This window comes from Frieseomelitta varia, unplaced genomic scaffold (genome assembly GCF_011392965.1).
Source record: "Frieseomelitta varia isolate USP_RPSP 00005682 unplaced genomic scaffold, Fvar_1.2 scaffold_198, whole genome shotgun sequence".
In the NCBI taxonomy this organism is placed as follows: domain Eukaryota; kingdom Metazoa; phylum Arthropoda; class Insecta; order Hymenoptera; family Apidae; genus Frieseomelitta; species Frieseomelitta varia.
This window is the reverse complement of record NW_025109727.1, coordinates 431,053-454,229: the sequence shown is the minus strand read 5'-3', so window position 1 is coordinate 454,229 and position 23,177 is coordinate 431,053. Positions and strand designations below refer to the sequence as shown.

The 23,177-nt window shown below is 37.7% G+C and overlaps 1 protein-coding gene and 1 long non-coding RNA gene across 6 annotated transcripts in view; one reads left to right on the top strand and one right to left on the bottom strand.

Moving 5' to 3' along the window:
* Positions 1–23,177, bottom strand: part of LOC122526845 (thrombospondin type-1 domain-containing protein 4-like) — a 30,997-nt gene that overhangs the window by 5,733 nt on the left and 2,087 nt on the right. For 2 of the 5 annotated variants that reach the window (XM_043650429.1, XM_043650428.1), the window contains exons 2-3: positions 16,742–17,064; positions 1,518–1,665 (exon numbers count right to left, since the gene is read on the bottom strand). In XM_043650429.1, the coding sequence (XP_043506364.1) occupies positions 1,518–1,665; positions 16,742–16,795 (202 nt within the window). In that variant the 5' untranslated portion in view covers positions 16,796–17,064. The remainder of the gene's footprint in view (positions 1–1,517; positions 1,666–16,741; positions 17,065–23,177) is intronic. The other 3 variants (XM_043650432.1, XM_043650433.1, XM_043650434.1) reach the window with 2 other exon arrangements.
* Positions 16,101–21,746, top strand: LOC122526849. Its single transcript, XR_006306227.1, has 3 exons — positions 16,101–16,114; positions 20,415–20,419; positions 21,618–21,746. It is a non-coding gene; the product is annotated as an uncharacterized LOC122526849 (long non-coding RNA).

Sequence of the window (23,177 nt, the reverse complement as noted above, 5' to 3'; positions counted from 1 at the left end):
ATGCGAATAGAAACGAAAATATGAAATGCGAAGAAGGAAGACCTTTCTAACAGATTTATTAACCATTTTACAAACTTTACGTAAGACTGTTATTTGTTCTTCTCTTTTTCTTTATTTTTTTTTTTTTTTTTTTAGAAAACTATTTAACTCGGGTTTTCTTAAATCCTTGCAACATTCCTATAAAGGATTGTTTCTTCACTACAAATACCTCTCTATGCCTGATTCGTTTGAATTTCACATCTCTCGAACGACGAAGGCTCATGTTGGATCTGCTGTTTGCATAAGGTGCTTAACGGTATTGTCAATTGTCCTGAGATTCTATGAAGCTTTATATCAAACGTATCTATGTCGTCTTTAAAACGTAACGTTGAACCGTGCGATTTATGACGTGATTTTGGAGACGGCTGACTTTTACGCTTTCAGTCACAATTAGGGAAGTCTGAAAAGCGACTTTTTAAAGGAAAAAAGCATCTAGCACTCGTCATTTTCCAATAAGAAGAAAGAACTTGACAAACGAAACAATAGAAAATTGACAATTAAACAATCCAAGTCACTTTCAAATTTCACTATAAATTTTCTAAATACGTTAAAAAATGACAAAGTTCAACTACACGTATCTAATATTAAAAATCGCAATGCGTATACATATAAATTTTCGAATAAATTAAAGAACGACGAAAATTCAAAGATAAAAGTGTTAAAAATCACAACGTATATATTCTCACTGATATATCAACTGATATAGCTAAAAGTTCAACGAATAAAAAAATGACGAAAGTTCATCGACGTCCATATTCAAACACGACAGGCTACAGTTACGATATAATCGCGACCAGAGCAGGTAAAGAGTATTACAGCGAAGGATTTCAATGCAACAGCATCGAACAGGTTCGCATCAGTGCCAGGAAACCAGACGGTTCATGCGATTGCTTCAGCACCGTGTGTCAGAACGAATCAAGGGACAAAAGCTACGACCACGTATTGTGTATCACGTGAATGGCTACTGCGTTTCATTTACGTTCCACTTAACGCGCGTGTCCAGAGATTAGATTATGCGAGGGTTGATGCCAAGAGCACGGCAACGCCTCTGGAATAGAGTGAAATTCCTCGCGATGGAAGATCGCGAACAATCGCCGCGACGATTTGCGACTTACCGGCGCGTTTCATTAAATTTATTTCGTTGCACGTGAACGTGATTTCAATTGGGATCTGTACTGATCCAATATTCCGTGTAACTTTCGTATCTTCTCCTCTCTCTCTCTTATTGTTTCTTCTCTCGGTGCACGCTTTCGTCTTTACTCTACTTTATTATCCTTTTGTCACCTCGTCGTGTTATTATCGCAGCGTGTGATACTTTCACGACGTTGTTATCGAATCACCGGGCGTTTTATATAAATCACGATTTATCCTCTCGTTAAGTTCGTGGTACACGATGATTCCCTCCTTGTTACAGGGACATTGAACGAGCACTTCTGCCAGCGCGATGTCACGCGTGGCGAACGTACGACGTCTCTCACCTAAATAATTCTCCGTGTGACGTAATTGTGTCACGTTCAGAACAACGGCACCTCGAGGAACCGTGGCCACCAAGTTGTAACCCCGTTCCAAGGTCGGCTCCGTGAAAATCCCGTCGATCAAGTGACCGCCGCAACAACTCCAGAACCACTGCAAACACAAGTAGATGGAAATTAATTCCACGTTAACATTAATTGAAAAAAAAAAAACGTCACAGAGGAAAGAGTATTTGAACAAGAATTTTTTTTAATATTCATTCCAAGTGAAATTATTCCTCTTAGTGACTTCTATTAAGTTTGGATATTTTTTTTTTTCAAATTTTTGGACATCGAGTCCAAACAGATTTTTATGATTGCGCAAAATGTGCAAAAAATAAAATCTTCAATTAGACAACAAAGTTATTAATTACGCAAGCGTCCGCGATAGTTATTTCATCTCACTTTATTTTTAACAGCACTTTGATGCAACAGCTAACAAATTTAATCGGAAACAGAGATAGAAATGACGCGGAAGTAATAACACGTCTGCACGCTCTCGGCGAGGAAGCAATCAGAATGCTCTAACAAAAATAATGGAAAGCGTTACGCTCGTTTTGTCAGGTACACTGCTCGTGTTGCAATATAGTGGTAATCACGATAAATATCTTTGGCTTTTATTGTCGGACTGGGCTCGTACCATGACTTTCAACTCGATACTTTTTTTTTTTCTTTTCGTTTTTTCTTTCCCCCACGAAACAAGTTTCAGTGCAGTTTCATTATCTATAAATTCTACGAGCAGAGCTGTTTCCATGCTCGACATAAAATATTGAACGAACGTCTTCTGACACGACGGCAAAGATACGATAGAAAGGCAACAGTTAGAGGATAATAAAAAACACTTTATAAAGAGTTCTTTAACTGAGTCACAGAACAAATACAATTCATCAGAGAAAGCCACCCTTATTCGTCAACTATATTTCTGAAAAGAGAAAATATATTTTCTGGAAGCCAGGGAAAGCCTTCATTCTTTGTTTCTGAAATAGAAAGTTGCCTAAAACTTTCATTGGGAAAAATAATTCAAACAATTGTGATAATATCTATTCGTATTCTACAATAAATATGAATGATTTTCATTGAAGAATATTTCAATAAAGATATAAAATTAGTCCTCTTCAATCCTCGTATTTTGACAAGTACTTTCGACAAAAAAAGAAAATTTCTGAATTTAAACATGTTACACCTTCTTTGCAAGAACATTAGAAAAGATGCTGCTGCTTCTGTTATCAATAAAGATTGTTCCACACAAATATACGGATCTAATCACTTGGATCCAAGAATACCAGTTGAAAATGAAAGGCCGAAGCATGCCAGAACTTGGGGAAAATCGAGCAACGCCGCAGAAAGCTAAATAAATCGTCGTAGCTTATCCGATGGAGCGCCATCAATCAAGCGAGATTTGTTCCGCTGGAATGCATATCCATTTGTCCGCCCATGCAACTGAAGACGTCTCTGCGCGAGGACTCTGGCCAGATAGCCGGCAGTCGGCTAGTCACTCAACAAAACTATTCTTAGGGAACAATTAGTGAAAGCAGAAATGTTGTTTGCACACGTGGGCTACTTAATGCGCCGTCTGTGCAAACACTGGTCGGCGATCGAATCGAAGTGGATTTCGAATACGAGCCCGTGACGCGAATTAGTAAGTCACAACACGCGCGCCACGGGACACGTGCTTGGACCGTGTAGAACCGTCGTGAAATTATGGCTGTCACGGTGTAAATTTAACCACGTCGCGTTCCTCCGCTAGTGTCCGAAAGCCAGCTGCATTCTGTCGTCCAGCAATCGGGATCGCGACGCGTCGGGTGCACCGGAAATCGTGCACCGCTTCGTGGGCGATCCGGACGTAACGATCCCAACGGTTCGAAAGTGGTCATTCCAAACTCTATCGAATTACGGTTATGTTTGTAGATGTTACTGTAGATTATATTGTACGTGCTTGTCCAGGGTTAACGAAACGACTGACCATGTTCTGTTCGTATTGATTTGTTGGAAGATCGATGAGAGAGAAATAAATTTTTTGGAAAAGTTAGATTGATGGATGGTAAAAGGATTTTACTTCGTTTACATTCGCATTGAGATGATCGATGAACGTACAATAAAAAAAAAAAAAAAATCAAGTAACGGAGGAAGTATGAAAAAAAATGTGTAACTTTAGGAGGAAAAAAATAGGAGCTTTCATTCGTATCATTTTGAAAATCATTTACAATGTATCAAGAAATTTATGTAATTTCTGTGAAAAGCTGCAATTTATTTGTCTAACGTTAGAGCCATGCAAAAGAACGTTCCTATTTTATCTTTCACATTTTGTGAGCATTTGCTGTATTTTAGTATTTTTAAATTTCTCTCTTAAGTGCATAAAGATCCGCAGTCTGTTAACTATATATCTGAATAATGAAATTTACAGAATTGACAAAGTTGATCTATTTGATTCCTGAGAGATTCGTGTCAATTCCTATCTTGATAAATCTTGACTTTCAACAAGTATTATTTCTCTAATGAACTGGCGTGTGTTCCGAGAGAATGGCAACTGCACGTTATTAGATATTTAGCTAGGAGAATGTTGTTTCACAGAGTATATTGGTAAGTGAGGTTGTTACACGTCAGTTGACGTGTGATGTTAATCGCTTAATGTTGTGTGATCGGCGATCAGAGCTCTCGAGTTGCGATATAAGGCACAATAACGAACTATGGCAATTATTGTATTTCACACAGTCAACGTGTACTGTATTTTACACAGTTTAAGACTCAAACTCTAAGTCGTCGCGTTCGTTTACAATACGCGTGCGATATTGATTGGAATGCGAGACGCAAATTAAAAAAACGCATAAAAATACTTACACGTGTAACATAGTGTGCAAATATATTCTGTTCTCGTAAAGTACAGATAGGTATAGCAAAGTTAGCACATAAATAGGTCGTAAATTAAAGTATCGAGTAACTACACCGAGTGTTATAGAGTTGTCAATCCTTTCTGTTACCAACGTACAGTTTAATACTTATAATTTCCATTCTGATTGAAAATTTCACATAATACTATTCTTATTCCACCAATATTGAGAATTCAGTACAAATGATTGCGAACTAGAAGTAACAAACGTTCATTAAAACGTATCGATTCTGCGTTGAGAAATTTCTCGATATCATTGGAAGAGACATCTTGGAATTGGTAGTCTCGGAACAAAGATTCAGATTTCACACGGAATTACTTTTACCACCTCCATTCGCGTGATTAATAGCGAACGTATCAGAGATCCCTTCACATTGATTTAGCCAATGATTAATACATTTTCCCAAGTTACGTATCCATTTGGCTAATCGTCCGTTCCTCGCGATTAATCTCCCCATTATCTTTCAAACTTTATCACACGCCGCGGCGCGCCGTTGTCCGGCAATATAAAACGCATAAATCAAAATTAATAATTTCTAACAACGACTCAGACCTTTAGAGAGAGAGAGAGAGAGAGAGACCTTTGAAAATTAAAAAAAAAGGAGGGAAACCTTGGTAAAAGGATTGCCCATAGATTTATAACTCTCGAGTTGCAGCGTGACAGATACGATTAATATTCGTGTCTCGTAAACGTCGCCGTTTTATTCGCGACTTTGATCAAACGCGCGACGGAGAGAAAAATTGCAATGTTAGTTCGTAGAAGGCGCCTCTCTATTTCTCGCCTCTCCGCGTCGTACAATACAATAAAGACGTAATTTCTGTTTGCCAGACATCGATAAGAAAGCTGGAAATAATCGTTCGAAGGATATTGTAAACGCGCGTGCCTTCCCCGGGTGTTTCCTAGTCCGAGCAGTTGATGAAGTTACCGAAGATTCAAAGGCGATAACGAATCATACGTGTTAAATTGCTCCCAGTCTCCGTACGTGGGACTGATGTTACTTGGGCGATAGAGAATCGGTATATGGGACGGCGAGAGACGAGTATAAATTACATCGAAGACCACATGGCCACGTACGAGCAAGTGCTTCGATCGGTGATCCAGGTCGGATCTGGAGCTTCGTATCTATCGCCGTTTGATTCGGCGATTAACAGCGGCGTGATGGCTTTCCTGTAAAATTCGATTCTATTTCGGCGCGCGGTTTCGCAATTCCGGAATGCTCGCGAATATTTCAATGCCACTTTATGATAGCTGTGCTGCAATCTTCCGTCAAATTGTTGCTCGACTGTGTGTATCTACTTGGGGAATTTTAGGAAACGTTGATACGTTGAGTATAAACAAAATTCACGCGAAGGATCAATGTATAAAATCAACGTTCACGGGTAATTTTACAGTGGAGGTTGGATTAGATTTAACTCAAATTTTTTCCTTTTCTTTTTGATTTCATAATTTTTTAAAGTTGCTACGCTCAAAAGGATATTAATTTACAAATTAACAAATATTTATTTCATTTATTCAACTTATATACGTAGAACATGATATACTAAAAAATTATCCAAAATATGATACTTCTTAGAAATTTATATGATATTTCTTGCAATATTTGATATGTAAATCAAGTTTCTTACTGAATATTACTAAGAATTATTGCACTTTGGACATTTATATAATATTTATTTCATAATTATTCGACTTATATATGTACAACATGATATACTAAAAAAATATCAAAAATATGATACTTCTTAGAAACTTATATGATATTTCTTGCAATATTTGATATGTAAGTCAAGTTCCTTACTGAATATTGCTAAGAATTATTGCACTTTGGACATTTATATAATATTTATTTCATAATTATTCGACCTATATACGTAGAACATGATATACTAAAAAAATATCCAAAATATGACACTTCTTAGAAATTTATATGATATTTCTTGCAATATTTGATATGTAAATCAAGTTTCTTACTGAATATTACCAAGAATTATTGCACTTTGGACATTTCAAATAATTTTCTTCTATTTTTTAATTGCCTTCACGGAAATAAAAAAATTCCACAAACAGTAGCATTCTGATACGTAATTACACAAACGTATTCCCCTTCTGTGCTCGAAATTACGAAATCCAACGTTCAAGGGTCAAACACTCGAGAGGATTGTCAGTTGATTTTCCAATTGCGTCTAATGGCGTCGCGTTCTTGATAACCGCTAGAGCTGAACGCGACGCTTGTTCCGTTGTAGCGCGACACTTCTTTTTTTTCTTTTTTTTTTTTTTTTTTTTTTTTTACAGTAAAAGCTAATCAAGCAACGTGCATATAAAGCCGCGCCCAGTCTGACACTCCTCTCGGCTCTTTGATTGGATTAACTCGGGATGAATGTCAAGTTACTTCGCCTCTTATATGGTACGCCTTTGGCCACCGATCGATGTTAATTGTATGAATATCGCATGAGCGAATTTATAACTCGACTGAGAAAGGGGGGGGAAAGGGTGGATGGGAACAATGCGGGTCCTCGATTACCGTTCGATAACGTCAAATCGCGCGAAACAGGGCCTCTCGATTACTTTGATATTAACGACAAGGATCGAGCACAACACTTCCCCCTTCCCCTTCCTCCTCCAACACCAAACACTGGACGTTAATGTTATCTGGAGTCGATCGTTATCTAGGATTTATGCTTATGACAACGGCCATGATTTACGACCACATTCGTGGGATTATGTTTATGAAGAAATTTATGGAATCCCTTAATTACGTAACGAACCGAGCAGCTAGACCGGAGAGCATAATAATTCATCAAAAAGGCTCGATCGAGGATGGAGCCTCGACTGGGTATCGTGTTTTGATATACAATACTTTCTGATGGAGAGACACTGATTGTGGAATTTCTCGTTGGATGAGATGTTTTTGTTCTATGCTTCCCGATTCGACGAACGTTTCTAGTAAATTGTGGAGAGATCGCCACAATTTCAGAATTTGTAGAATTAACAAGAATTATTGTTTTCACTTGTAAGTGTGACTCACTGTAAGTTTGTGGGTTTTCAAGGAGGACTGGTGATTGTTTGTATTTCATTTAAAGTGAGTAACTGTAGATTACCCTCTAGTATCCGAGTATTTAACGTATTCCAGTATTCAAGTATTTTATGTTCAAATGTAGAGTCAACTAACACTCTTGTGAATGTGAAGATGGTTGAAATTAAAAGAAAAATTTATTTTTGGTGCACACATCCTCTTACACACATGTGTCCCCTGTTTGAAACTTCTATCACGACAAAGTATCACATCCTTACTTGTTAATCATTAAAGGACATCGTTTCTTAAATAAATAAATATACTTCCTCACAATCTTGAACCATTTTTATCGCTTCACCATCTCGCACACGAAATTCCACGATAACCCATCTCGCGGGCCCTTACTATTCATTAACTTCCGAACGTTATGGAACGGCCATTCGTTACACGACGAAAAATGTAACGCCGAAATTTATGGCGTCGCGGTAGTGACTCGAAATAAACGACGGAGAGCCACAATAACCCGCATAGCTCTACACGCGGGTCTTGCATACATATAACGCCACACGTGTCGCGACGTTTGTGCTTTTGCAAAAATACACGCGTGTCCGCACGCTGACGCAGCCAGTGTACAGCATAAATTCGCGGAGGTGTTAAAGCACATTAAATTACGTCGCGCGCGTTAACTTGTAATAAGCGAGCCGTAATTCTCTCGTGCAACATTTACAAACGGGCTCACACGAGGCCACACCAGGTGTTTACACTGCGATAAAGTAATAACTCGCGTTCACGTGTATCCTTGCGTTGATTAGATTCACGTGAAAATCAAGGCTCCCGCGAACGATTCCTGCGACATAGTTCGCGTATTTTTATTATCCGCTCGTACACGATGATGAGATGCATCTTTCAACTGCGAGTTAATCGAACGCAGGTTCGATGCTGGGAAGGATGGTTAGGTTTAGTAGATTATCCGTGACTGGCCAGACTGGTCACGTAAAAATAGAGCATCATCCTACGTCTGTTTATTTCTTTCTCTTTCCACGAAGTTAGTACGTTTCTAAGAGAAGTTTCAATGTCGCAGCATAAATATCGTCATAAATTTTTGTTAGTATAGTTTCACGAAAGTCTGTTTTAAAATGATATTATTTGGACTCTATGAATCTTTAATAGTTTGACTTGGTTTGAAACTGTAGATTCATCTATAAATTTAAGATTTGATTCGATTTCTAGAGCTGATTTCACTGAAACACTGTGGAGGCTATTTATTTCATAAAAATTTCGCTTTCGCACAATCTTTCGCACTTACCAAATACAATAATTCTTACTAAAATTTATAGTTATACGTATATATATATATATATATATATATATATATATATATATATATTATATAATTTAATTATATAATTAATTTAATTATTATTTTAATTTAATTATAGATTTGATAGAATTTTCACTCTGAAGTTTTTCCTTTCCACGCAGTAGAGATGTGAGAAACTTTCAAAGTAACTATCTATCTACAATTTTACAAATATTTCTCGTAAAAAAATCTCAGCGAGTGAATCGTCACTCATCGCATGAATTGGATATTAAGAATCAGAAAAAGAAACAGTCATTGAGATAAGCGGCTAATTAATAATCGGCTTCGAGAGAGCCGAATGAATCATCGTGGTTTCACGAGAGACACTGCAGGTTCGAACATTATATGCTCTGGATTCACGACGACGGGGATTAAACGGCTCTAACGTCCACGAAAATAACGTAACAAGAATACACGTCGAACTCGATTCCGATGCTACGGTGTTATCGGTGCTGATCATCGTGACGCCGTGTGCCCTTCTGTCCATAGTGAAACACGAAAGTCTGACCCGTTCACATTTAGAGTCAGCTGTCTGCTTCCAATAGATGAATTTGCATCGTTTCTCAGAGAGAAATCCAACGAGGAATTTTTATCAAGATGAAAACACTACAGTCGAGCTAAAAGCTTCTTCACAAGGCGTGTGGATCTTTCTAAGGAATTTCGTAATAAATCATTGTGAGAGTATATATTTAATAATTTTAATAATTCTTTCTAGCACTGTTAAAGTTGACTAAAAGAAAACAACGTGATTATACATTTTAAATGTAAAATTTAATTTTAAATATCTATATAATTGGAAAATTAGTTAAAGCAACAGAAAAAGTAACGAAGAGCGTGTTTTACTGCATATGTTATTAAAAAAATATGCATGTAATCGTACGATGAAGATTACTAATTCAACAAACGTACATCAGTTTCGAGTTCTTGAAAACACGGATATTAGTTAGGCATTATCATAATGAAGACCTTGTTATCGTGTAACACATTACACAATAAATTACTATATCCACAAAGATTTCTAATCCGTATCGCGATAAATTATCCTGTTATATTCTCAACAAATATCACGCGAAGGAATTTTTAACTCCTGCTTACAACTTCATTGTAGTAGATGCGATTTTAATATAAGAAATTTTCAAGATAAACCGGTTAGCAAAGTGGTCCGGCAACACGCGGTACAGAAAGTTGTTTCCTTATTTAACCAATACACATAGGTATCTTGTGCTGATAACGTATGACATAAACCGCATTAACGTTCAATTATTCCGCGACATTAATAATGCAAATATTTGCATGGTGGATATTTTTATTTCAAATTCCTCGCGTCTACCTATAAATTAAGCAACCACAAATCACGCCAATTATAAAACCACATACCCGTAGTAAACATTCTCACTTTAATAGGTAGTATACTATCGCGAACATCAGTATGTAAATCAATCTGTTTGATGTACCTCTATTTCGAATTCTCCGCATCGACGTTCGGCTGAAACAAATTTAGTGCGGCACTAACTATGCTAATTACCAGAGCGCGGAATTTTAAGCGGAGTTGCAGAAATGCACATGCAACGAACACAATATACAAAAATCCAAAGTAGAGTAAGTCACAATATACGAAACAAATTCTTTTAAAACTTTCATTTCTTTAGCTCTTTTCATGTTTATAAAAATATCAGAATGAATGAAATCAATGAAACATCGAATCACGGCGTTGAGTTAATGTTAAAATTATTAAAACGGCAAAGTTAATTAATTTCTAAAGCAGTCAAATAATTAAGCAAATTTTCTCTCAAATCTTCATGAAACGGACGCAACGTTTCATCGAATGTTCGAAGAGATCTCGCAGAATTCCATCCTTGTTTTCGCGCCTCTCAACCAGTTCCCCGCGCCGGATATAATTGACTTTTCTCGATAAGACCGGATTCCTCGGCGGCGAATTCGAAATGCTTTTTCACGGTGGTCCGAGAAGACGAAGCGCGTCGAGAGCCACGTCTAAACGTCTGGCTCTTCTGGCCCGTTCTCGGCGTGCCGCCCGCTTGGCGCGAGCAATGAAACTCGAGGCGTTTGCAACCTGCTCGCTGGCGCCGGTTACACGTGCACGCTTCGTAATACGCCAGATGAGAAAGGGATGAGACGCGAAAGCAGAACCGATAACCGGTGAATAAGCATGGTCACGTGCATCGTCATCGTAGAAGCTGTTTCCTACACGATAGAAATTGTTACTGAAAATTACCGAAGACGAAACACGCCAGGCACTTGTCTGTCTACAAAATAATATATATTTATAACAGGGAGCATAAATTATATTTATATACAATAAATTATTTATACATTGTATTATACTATATATTATATTATTATGTGTTATGTTTATTCGTTATATAAGTTATTTATGAAGCAGCAAACTCTATGGTACAGTAAACATTCTTTTTTTTATAAAAATATTGTTCAACAAAGCTTTGATTACTTGCACGTCCATAGAATTAGATTTATTCGCTAAAGTATCCGGATACTCAATGGAAATTTGATACTTTAAACTTTGCAAAAGAAAGCGTACGATGATCCATCTGGCCATCGTTTCAATTTTGAAAATCCTGAGTTTCAAAGATGTTTGAACATCGTATAACAAGTGAGAAAAAGTGAAGATACTTCTTTTCAAAAAAATTGTAAAACTTCATTCAATTCAAACGCCTGTGAAATATGCTGGAAAACTTTTCTCATAATTGAAATTGCCACGATCTCGAAGATTGAAGTTTTACGACCTCTTAAAACTTTTCGAACGATCTTTCCTCGTTATTTTATAGAACTTTGAATATTAGTGTCACGTGTTGAAAATTCGAGGAACGCGAAATGCTGAGATTTCTCAAATTTTTATCCTAACGTGGAAAGTCCAATAAAATAGCGAGGAAAGATCGTAAAGAAGAGATTTCAATTTTTAAGACCGCGGTGGCTTCACTTAGAAAGAAAATTTTTTTCAATGCTTTCACAGATGCTCGAATTTTTACAACATATTTGAAAATGTCGTAAACAGAGTGTTTGAAACAATTGTTTGACTGTGTCATTTGATACATTTCAAAGTTCTCAGCGTGATATTTTAATCGAATTCATACGCGTGCAAGACGCGCGTGTCGGATTCCTGAATGAACGAGTTGATTTTTTACTGAATTAGAATCTCTTGTGCAAACTCGAACCGCATACCTAACGAATGAAAAAGCACAGGATGCATAATCGAGGAAGGTCTTGCATAGATAATCGGATACTATTGGACTATTTCTAGCTACGAGCGTAATCTGCGAAAATTATTGTGCACTGGTGTTAATTAAATCTAGGTATCGCACTTGAATCGTAATATTACGTACCAACAATCTAGAAGCTTCTGATAGTGATTGAAACTACTAAATTTGTTTCAATTGAATTATTTCTTTAATAGCAATAATTACGAATTATTAACAAAGAATTGGTTTTGAAGAATTGTTAAGGCAGGAAAGAGTTTAAACAGGGAGAAGGAATATCGAAAATTTCTCTCAAAGGAAACGAGAAACGCACGGTGAAGGCTCGTCAATGAAGATTCGAGTAGCATGTGACATACAGTAATCGACGAGCCGAGTGATTGTGAGCCGACTGTGCATTCGTGACCCTGCACTAAGCGCGTGTCACAACGTTGGGAACGGAGACGAGACAGGAAAGTGATGGCCCATGAATAAATATCTTCCTACTGTCAGTCGGGGAAACGTGTTCGTAAAAGCAAAATGATCCTCGCGAGTCAAATGGAGGAAAATTTAATTTAGAAATTAGCTACGTTATAGCCGAAGGTAACCATTCACTTGTCACCAAAGGAATAAAAATATAAATTTGCCCATAACACATGCTGGAAATTATCACGAAACTATCGTACAGTGTAAATCATAAATTTCTCTAGAAAAATATTTACGATCTTGCGGAAATTTTTTACGCAAGCAAATTATCCTAATGAGATATATTTGAAGAATTAGAAATTATAATTTGAGATCCACAACGCTTACGTTGGCTATAAAAATCTTATAGACACTTGTGTAAGCTACGACCAGTTTGTGTTTGATGACAAAGAGCAAGACGGCAGTGTTTTGCAAGTGAAATTTTTTTCAGGAAGCTACGAAGAATTTATAATTTATACGCGATTCTTGCACGTGCCTGTAACAAAGATATTTCAATCTTAATGTCATTGTAAATAATCAAAATGTTTATGCAACCTTGTTACTTAAACTTAAATTTAAAGAAATTAAAAATTTCTCTGAAATTTAAAAGAATGGAAAACTACTCGAAATTTAAGTTTGTAAACTTGAAAATCGTTCATTCTAAAAGAAAAACAAAATAAATTTCAGTTCTGATAACTCATGACAAATTCGAAATTTCCAAATCCTGCACGCAAATAAATCTTCAACTATAATATCAAAAGATCACTTCCTTGAAAGATTCTTGCACAAAGGAAATTTATACGTATCGTCCAACGTTCAGAGAGTCAACTCCAACGCATTCTACGAAACGACACTGTACAATAACTCTAAAACACCCTGAAGAACACGCGTCTTTTAAATACAACGGGCGATCCTCATCAACGACGTGGGCGCGACGTGATGGATTTCGACTCTCGTGACAAATGAGCGATCTTTAACCGCGGGAACGTCGTCACGAACGAAATACAACCAACGAAAATCGGATCAAGGATGGTACCGTCCGTTTCCTTGACTTTCGACGTGCAACTCGGTCTAAGAATACGAGTCGCCTCGCAACATTTAACGAGTGGAATGCGTTTCGCGCAACACGGTACTTCCTAGACGGACAAGCTGGGTCTCGGCTCGCCGAGAAGTGGAGAAAAATCAGCGTCCGGTAGAATCAAACAGTGTAATTTACGACGCACGAGAGCCGTTAAATAAAAGAACATCTTGTTTGCTCGACAATGACATTTTGCTTACGATCGATAAAAACGAGTGACGTCTTGATTCTTGAACGACTGCGACAACGTGATTTGCGTTTGTATAGCAATGCATCTATTTCTCAAGAAATATTGATTGAGCCGCAAGTAAAGAAACGTTAGACTTACGAGTGATTAGCCCCTTGCGCTGGCAACTGTTTCGCGGACCATAACGAGTGACCGAACCGTATACAATAATTCGTCGCTTTCTTCTTCTTTTCAACTCGTCGGTATGACATCGCTGGATAGAAATTATTCAGAAGTAACAAACTCATTATTTATTTCGCCCGGGTTACATTTAAATATAATACTTAAAACTGAGAAAATGTGTTTGCAATTTGCGGCAAAAAATTCTCCGTGTGCGTCATTCCAACGCATTGAGATTAATTGCACGTTGAAGAAGGCGATCGAAGCTTGGTTTCCTAGAAGCTTCGGACGACTGAGAGTCGCTTTCAAATTGTATAATAAGTGAAATAGCTACAGTCGCGCGTTCAGTCGGCCAATTAAATTATTTTAATTACTCTTAATCCTTTAATAACACACGGCGCGAAAGATGTCGAAACTGAGAAAGGACACGTTTCTTCCTACGGTCGGCTCTCGACCCGTTTCCATATTTATTAAAAACTGCATTAAAACGGTAGCTTAAAGTTTGATTGACAAGGTACATGATTTACGTATCTTTTATGATAATCGACGAAGGAGTGGTAGAGTCGTACAAGGCATTAAATAACTACGTTCAATCGGGCCTCAATTCTTTCACCGCGACGCGCCGCTTTTACAAACACTCGTAAATCGATTGCCTCTTTTATATTCTAGCCGAAAGAATACCTGCGGAGGAACGTTCGGTTCGGTTTTATTCGATTCGTTTTACGCGCGACGAGCCGGGACCGTCCCTGACTCATTCTACTTTGTTATTTCGGATTTATCTGCTGTTTCGCGTGAAACCGAGCCCGGTCCCCGCCGATATACGTCCCGCGATCATCACTTTATTCGTCATAGTTCCTTAATGGACACGAAAAAGAAGGAACCGGTTCCGAACGACGGGCCAAGCGACGATATATTCGTTCGTTAATTCTGAAATACAACCGTTCGTTAAACACGACTGTTTACCTTTCCAGGGGCAACGAGGCCTCGTTAGGCCGCGTAAACGATAATAATAACGCCGATTAAAGTAACGACGAACGCCAGCGACGATTCATTAGCAACTAGACGCGGAAAGCATTGCTGAATTTACGAAACGTCGGCCGGCCGATTTGCTGAGCGAAGCTATTCCCTGCCTGCTTGAAAATGCAACGAATCGTTCGTCTCGCATTCAGACTCGGTATTCGAAATTACCCGCTATTAGTATAGTCGTAAGAGGCTGCACCGCTGCACTTTACGACGCTCTAAGTTTTCCTTTTTCTCTCGGAGGCGGGTTATTCGAGATCGTGTAAATTTTATTTCAAAGCCGAACCGTTGGTACCTCGGTTGCTTGAATAATGATTATAAAGTATCGAACGATCTCGTGGAAGTTTCTTTCGCAACTCTACATACTAAAATATGGAGCTTGGTAACGGTGAACTGATTGAAAAGAATTGCAAACGAAGCAGTCCATTTTCCAACTTATTGAAAAACTATCTTCCTCTATATACGAGTCTATAAAACGAGTCAAATTGTCTTTTCTTTTTTAACTTGCACTCAGAGTGACTTCTCCTCTGTATTTTCTTACCAATGCTCACCAGTTCTTGGCGACAAACAAAAATGGCTCGAGGGAGAGAGGAGAAGTAGAGGGAAGGAAATCGCTCTCCCCGAGAAATGAATTTACGAGGTGGCAGCGGATCTGTTTTAAGCATAGTGGAGGCTTTCGAGCAGGCTCGAAAGAAAGTCACCTCTCGGAGAAACTGCTCGCTCTCTCGTGGCTGGCTGGTGTCTGCAAGAAATACACCGACACGCTTTCGACGAATTTTAGTGACACGCACGGATCTTTATGCTCTGAAAAGGGAGTCGCTCTTATCATCGCGACACGGAGGAGACACCGTTTTTTATTGGCAAGCTCTTGGTAAGCTCTGGCCACGAGAACGAGAGACGACTCTTTCGGGCTACTCGAGCCGGCCAAAAGAAGCGACGAAAATAAAAAAAGATAAAAAAAAAAAGAGGACGAAGATGGAGGAAAGGTCGAAGCAAAAAAAAAAAAAAAGAAAAAAAGCTTTACAGCATGTGCTGAGAACATGAATCGGAGCCACGAAACGCCCAGATATCCTGTAATTTGTCTTTCAACGGATCACTTTCGACGTCCGACTTCGCTCAACGTTGAAATTATTACATTCATTGGCAATCGAAAATCTAAAAGTTAGCCACTGACGTTTGCTCTTCGTGATTCGTTTCTCCATTCGAAATTAATCGTCACTGATATTGGTCGAGAAATGTAACAAGATACTCAGTTGCGAATACATGAATAAGTCTGATGATCGTTAGGAAAAACAGATTTATAAAAAAAAATTTAGGAAAAAGATCTGAAAGAATTTTCATTTTCAATGCAAATTTCCTTGCAATCAATTTGAAATCAAGTTGACGTGTCTTTTCAATTTGACGTTTACCATTCTCAATAAACGAGAATGAATGAGTCGAAAGGAAGTGTTCGGGCAAGAATGTGACGATTTACTATTGAGGCCCAGTCCATATTCGTCGAAATTAAAACATCCGGCTGAATGATTTACTCCTTAATTTCAAAAGCGTACGAACGAGCGTACGAAAGTACCATAAAAATCGATGACGTATCGCTCGAACTGGCGAGTCCATTTCAAAGGCACCGCCTTCGCACTTACACCCTCTCTTTCTCGTTCGGTTTTGTACACGCGCGAGCCGTGGTCGAAAAACACGGCTGCACATTAATTTAATTTACGAGTTTGGCATTGAAGTTTCGAGATTTGGATATTGGAACTGGCCCAGAAACCGTTTCAAGCATGCGTTAAATCATTGGTCAACCGTTCGTAACCTTACCGTCAGAGATATCAATAGAGAGAACAGGGAAGCTCGATCCATCTTGGAGAACATTCTTCTTCCGGTTCACGTTCGTCGTGTCATCTTCCGTGATCTTTCGTTAGTTTTCCTCGCTACCAGTTTCGAAACGGTCCCGCGAACAATTCTTGGTCATTTCACCGGCACACCGGTCGTTTTGCATCACGTTTCGCGATATATTTCAGCCCGATTTCCGTTTTCTCTGCCTCTCTACGTCATAGAAATTACGTTGATCACGTTAATCACTGAAACGCACTTTTCGTTCGTCTCTTGCATCGTCGAACGGTCCATCACGTTCCTTGCATCTTTGAATAAAATTAGATAATGAGTGGTAATTGTTAATATTGTTTTACCATCTTTGTTACGTTGTTGCGTAAAAATTACGCGGACGTAATTAGAGTGGAGACAATTACAGAAATTATGGACACCTGATATTCGTTTTGTAAAAATGAAATTCAAATTGTATATATATTTTTCATATTGAAGGAACAGACGATCTATGTTGTTATGATGATTGTGTGATGAAACTATACTACGAACATTGTAAAACACTTAAGAACAGAGGACAAAGTGACGTGAAAACATTACATTCAGAAGAAAATCGAATATATTCGGAAATCAGACGAAACTTTCGAAATTAAATGTATAAAACTATGGTGAAATCGATTTGGAAATATTAATTTGGAATCATTCTCTTGAATGAAAAATTCGGTGCACAGTGGCCTCTGACTGCAGAATCTTGGAAAAAATCTTTTACTAAAATTAATTGAACATCTCGTTAATGAAATCAGCAAGTTATCTATTTTAATATACCAACGTAATAACGTAAGAAAAAAACTACAAAAAAATGCCCAAAATAACTTAAATTGGTAAATTACGTTCTTCTCAATTATATTTATTTCAATTCTCTACACTTTGAAAATTACATACACTTGAAAACTATATATTTGAAAAAACTAAAGTGTGTTTTCTATCTTATTCCGATATTACGATAATCTGTAAAAACAAAATCTCCAATAATCCTAGTCACAAGCATCATCATCATCATCATCATCTTCAAGATCCTCAATCAAGAATCTCAATATTTTCCTTTATCTTTGTATGCCTCTATACTCCTTCTCACGCCTGTTGGATAACTCTCGCGTCAGCAATTCTCCGCGCAGCTTTTCCACCGATTTACGACCGATTACGCGGATATTATTTATTGTTTCTCGGGTTACCACGTATCCGGAGGAATTTCCCTCGCTGATATCTAAATTGTGATCAACGTGATCGCGCGAGTCCTGGATAGCAGATATGAGGAAATTATTTTACACGGACAGTGAAACGAATCGGCCGTGGAGCGATTGGATGGAAGGAAGCGTGCAACGTTTATGGTCCATAGTTTGCTCGTAATTACATCGGTCGGGCAGATAAATCGGTGACCTTTCTCGATTTTTCGTCACTGCCGTTTTCATTCGGGCTCGAACGGTGAACGAACACTCTCCTCGATGAACGAACGAGACAAGTATCGTTCCCCTTGTAGGAAATTGGTTACTTAAACCGGGTGTTGACAGCAATGATCGATAGGTTTGGCGTGAAATTTTCAACTTGCAGAGTGCTACGTGATTTATTCGCTCGAGTCTTGTTACATAGTTTTCAAGCAAATGATTCGAAGAGTGCTCATTTTGACGGACGTTCCGTTTTGTTTAGTTTGCTTTGAATTAATTTCTTGTTCATCCGTACAGACGAAGTAATTTCGTTATCGAATAATTTCGTCTCGTATCTTAAGATTCTTGAATGAATGATATTTGCAACAGTTTCTAATCCCATCGTAATTGTCACAATTGCACTAAGAATGGCGATTTTTATACAAACTCAAATATATATATATATATATCATCAAAATAGAGATATTGAAAGTAGAACAATTCCAAGAACAAGTGTTGAGTTTATAGTGTATGAAAATTTAAAATTCAAATCAAATCCGAATCGTTCTGTTTGAAAGAGCCAAGCTGGAAAGTTATTTATTTATTTCAAAGACTATGATATTCGAAATAAAAGTAATAAACCAGTACTCATTGATTGGTTCAAATAATTGAATAATTCTTATTAAAACGAACAGAAGAAGAAAAGAAATAATTGCAGTGCTCGTTACGCGAATGTGGTTGATGCGTACTACTAATGTCTGTACATGCATAGTTAAAGTTTCGGGACCGTTTATCGAGAAAACGGAACGACAAAGTATTCCGTTGGAAATCGCCGACTATTTTTAGGACTGTTTTAAGAAAGGCGCCGTTCCTGTTCTTCGTTGTGGAATCGACGTCGTGGAAAAAATATATTCAGACACTCGAACAATATTTTAATGGCGGCGAAGGTGGGTGGAGGATTGGCTACTATTTTTAAACCACGTCCTCGATTTCCGGACGATGCAGCCTGCATTATCAGCGAATTGTTTCCCCCTTGTTCTCTTTCGACTTGACTCAAGTCAATTTTCTTCTCCACGAACTTTTGTGTTGCCAGAAGAAATAAACTTGGGAAGGAAGAAAGGAACAAAGTGGAAAATAAATGAAACGTTTCAGAAATTTTAAGCTTGTGAGGTTTGTAAAAATCGTAGAAAGCTGCGCGAGAGATTTACAGGGGAACAAAGTACGAAATACAGGTTTTAAAATAGAGACTTCAAAAGAAATCCATTAACTTTCCAAAACCTACTTAAAAAATGTATGCTTTATCTCGAGTTGTGTTCTACCTCCGTCGTTTCACAATATTTCATTCGTTAACATGTTAGCCTCTTTTCAAAAGTAATTAAATCAGAAGGAGGACATTATCGCAATTATTACCACAATAGTTATTCTAAATATTCTGTACTGTCAGAATGAAAAAGATATACGTAATTTAACTCACGAGAGAGCCATACAATTTCAAGTGTTACAACAATAATATTTAATAAAATGTTTGTGAAAAACTGAAAACAAATGGAATATAATTAATTCATTATGTACGAAATAAATAAAAATCTATAAGTCCACCGATGTTATTACATATTCTTCTCTCAGTAACACCGTCTACTACTCGAAAACACGATTTCGTCAAACGAAAAAATTTCCTTGAAACCGATTCAAAGCTACACCGGCGACCCATAAATAACGATCGGCTTCACCGATGTGGCTCCGAAAGGACTCCGACTCGACGCACGATCAAGATACATATTTTGCATCGTGAGAAACGAGTTATGATGCGACACGAAGGAAATTGGATATTAGAGGAGCCGTCGAGCCCGTGTACGTACACGCACGCACATAATGCCTTCATGCTCCAGTTGTTAGTGAGCGTTAGACGGGAATCGATATTAGTCGTGCGTCGACCTGTCGAACGTAATCGTTCTCCTACGTAGAATTATCCGCTGAAAGCGCGCCGCGCGTGGAAAACGATTTTTCTACCGGCCGGGACATTCCATCGGCCTATTTCCTTCTCAATTACACATACTGTCGCTCATAAGTATCCGAACACTTTTGGTCAATCTGTAATAACAGCGTTTATGCGAATTTTATCGAAACACTGTGACAATATTGCGAATTTCACCGAACTGTAGAAATTAATAATCGAAAGTGTTATGAAATTGATAAATCAGAACGACACATTTCGCCATTTGCTATGTATTCGAGTATTTGAACAGCTATCGTAGAAGATCTTTAAGAATATACCAAATTATACGTTTCATACTAAATTGTTTGACACTAGTACTGTCGATTTCACAAACAGTTTGAAAAACCTTCATACAACACATATGTATAGTGCAAATATAGAGGTTTGAAGAAATAAAATTTTGACTACTCTCAGATATTTTATGTACGTTCTACGCAGTTTGTGTATTTTTGCATCTTACGCTTTCTTCCACAACTGTCAAAGGTGTTACAATTTCGTAATACGCTTACAAATACATCCTATCGAAAGCGAGCAAGTGTCCAGGTATTTTTGATCGGTAGTGTGTACAACGAACGGTGAAAAGTCGGACGCGGCAACAACGTGGCGGCTAGCGATTTTTCCAGGCTGGCGCCACATGTCGGTGGTTCCAGTAGATCGATCTCAATTACGCCCGGCTTGCATTATCTCCGTTTTAATCTATTGTTTCACCGGCGTGTTTCACCGCCGCGGCATCGACCTGGTGAAATTTATGGACCCGGTCGAGAGCAAAAGGGATTAGTTTATATGTTTATTTTGCGGAATTGAATATGTGAATCGAGCCTGGAATGTGGAACCAAGTGGATAGGCAACGCGCGGAATTTATGAAGCAAGAGATAGGAAATAAGAAGAAGGAATTATTGGATGTAATTACCCACAATCGGTTTAAACTGTCGCGTTTTTTTCTGCCCCCGATTCTTTTCCTCTCTCGACGATTAAATCCTAAGAGAAAAAAGAAAATTGATTTGATCGACTGTGTGAGTTACGATCTCTGACATTCGAGTGAAATACGAGCTCAATCGGTTCAATCGGATACGGAGAAGTTACGAGCTGCTCTATAAATCTACAAATGTAAGACGTTTTCTTTTTTTCTTCGACGAAAAGAATTATGTTTCTTGCATTATACCTTTTCACGTATTTATTTTGAAATGATTGATTCAGCGTGTTGACGCCGAAAGAAAATGCCACGCAATAAAGTGCAAGAAAAATGAAATTTACTTCGAACTAACTAATTCGTCCTGGTACTTTATTCGGTTTTTATAACCAACGTTGAATGATAGACTTATAAAGTATTCTTTAAAAATCTTTGTCGAATGAAAAACATGCTTTATTGAACTTTTGGAGTAATGGAATCGTTCACCGATTAGTGGGTGCGTATTAATTGTCAAACATCGCGCGTTAAGTACGTTTCAAGTAGTCGATAAGTAGCCGAGTTGCGGACGAATACGAATTGTGGGTTATGCGTTCGATAACTGTCTGTGCATATGTCGTTCGAACGAAATGGCGCCACAGAATCACGTTCGTTGCGCAACATTTCAGAAAACGGGCCGTCTATCTATCAAACGATGTTGTAACACGAAAACAAACTGTTCAATTGAACGAAAAGTTTCTGCATTTTCTGTGAAATATCATTACGGCATGCTACAAATTACGATCGTTATTCGTTAATAATTATTTCTATAAATTTTCTATTCATCTTGGTGGCAAACCAAGTTCGAGACATTGCGGTTATCGTAGGACTAGAAAAGCAAAAATTAACGAATTAAACTAGGGCATATTCGCAATATTTGCTGCGAATAAAAGACGGAAAATTAAAAATTTAGACAAAAGTCGACAGTGATTAGTTCTATTTGTAAATGTCTTATAACAGTACCTAATGCAATAAACTCTTATCCCAAATTTCTTTATAATTAGTAACAAACTTTTCCATTAATCTTCTAACAAGATCATTGTATCTCGTAATGTATACAAGATGAAATTGAATTGTTAAAAATTAATTATGTTACAAAGTAGTGCAGTACACATCGTTACGCTATGTCTATTTTTTCACGACCAATGTTTACGGGACCGCGTTAGCTTTATTACAACGAAAACACGCTGGAAAGAATAGCACCATTTCGATGGGCCTAAGTATTTAAGTACTTACGCAAGTGTCGGTATAACGCAGATCACCGTTTATTTTTACGATTATCGACATGCTGGGATCGACATACTATTAATACGCGTTTGTGAAATGGCCGATCGGGAGTAGAACGATTTTCAGCGAAATACTCATGTAATACCGCGTCTTTTTCCTGATATTTAATAGACATTTTTATATTTCCATTGATTTTACAACAAAATTTGTAACGACAGATCACAAGTCGAAAAGGTTTGAATTTTTATTTAAACTTTAAATTGTTTATCTGTCGTTATCGAAATGAGAAAAAGAAATAGAGTAGTTTCTACGAATATCTTATTCTGTTTTGTTCTCTCTTTCGCGTGCTCTGAATTAAAGATACTGTGAAGGTACGTGGTGTATTTCTAAAGAGCTTGATCAATTGATAAAAGGGTCAATGAAATTAAACCGGGATAGAGGGAAGGTGATTATGCAATTACGTTATTAATATGTTGCGCTCAAAGTAGTTGTAACCCCGCTGTGTGAGTTAACGCATCGCGTATGGAAGACGATCATCTCCGTCTTTGTATACCCAAACGTTGTTACTGTACTAAATACCATACTCCAAAGACGTATCGAAGCATTGCAACTGATATTCATGCAGGTTCCATTGCAATGAGATCAAATAACGAGTGAGCTAAGAGATGAATTTTTCAACTAAAATACGCGCGTGAAATTTTTATTGAAAAAGTAAGTTTCCTTTGACGAATAGATATAAATTTAATTGATATATTATTTATAACAATTGATATATTATATTATATAAATTAATATTAGGCTATATCACTGCTAGACCATGGATGCTTGTGTAAATTCGTA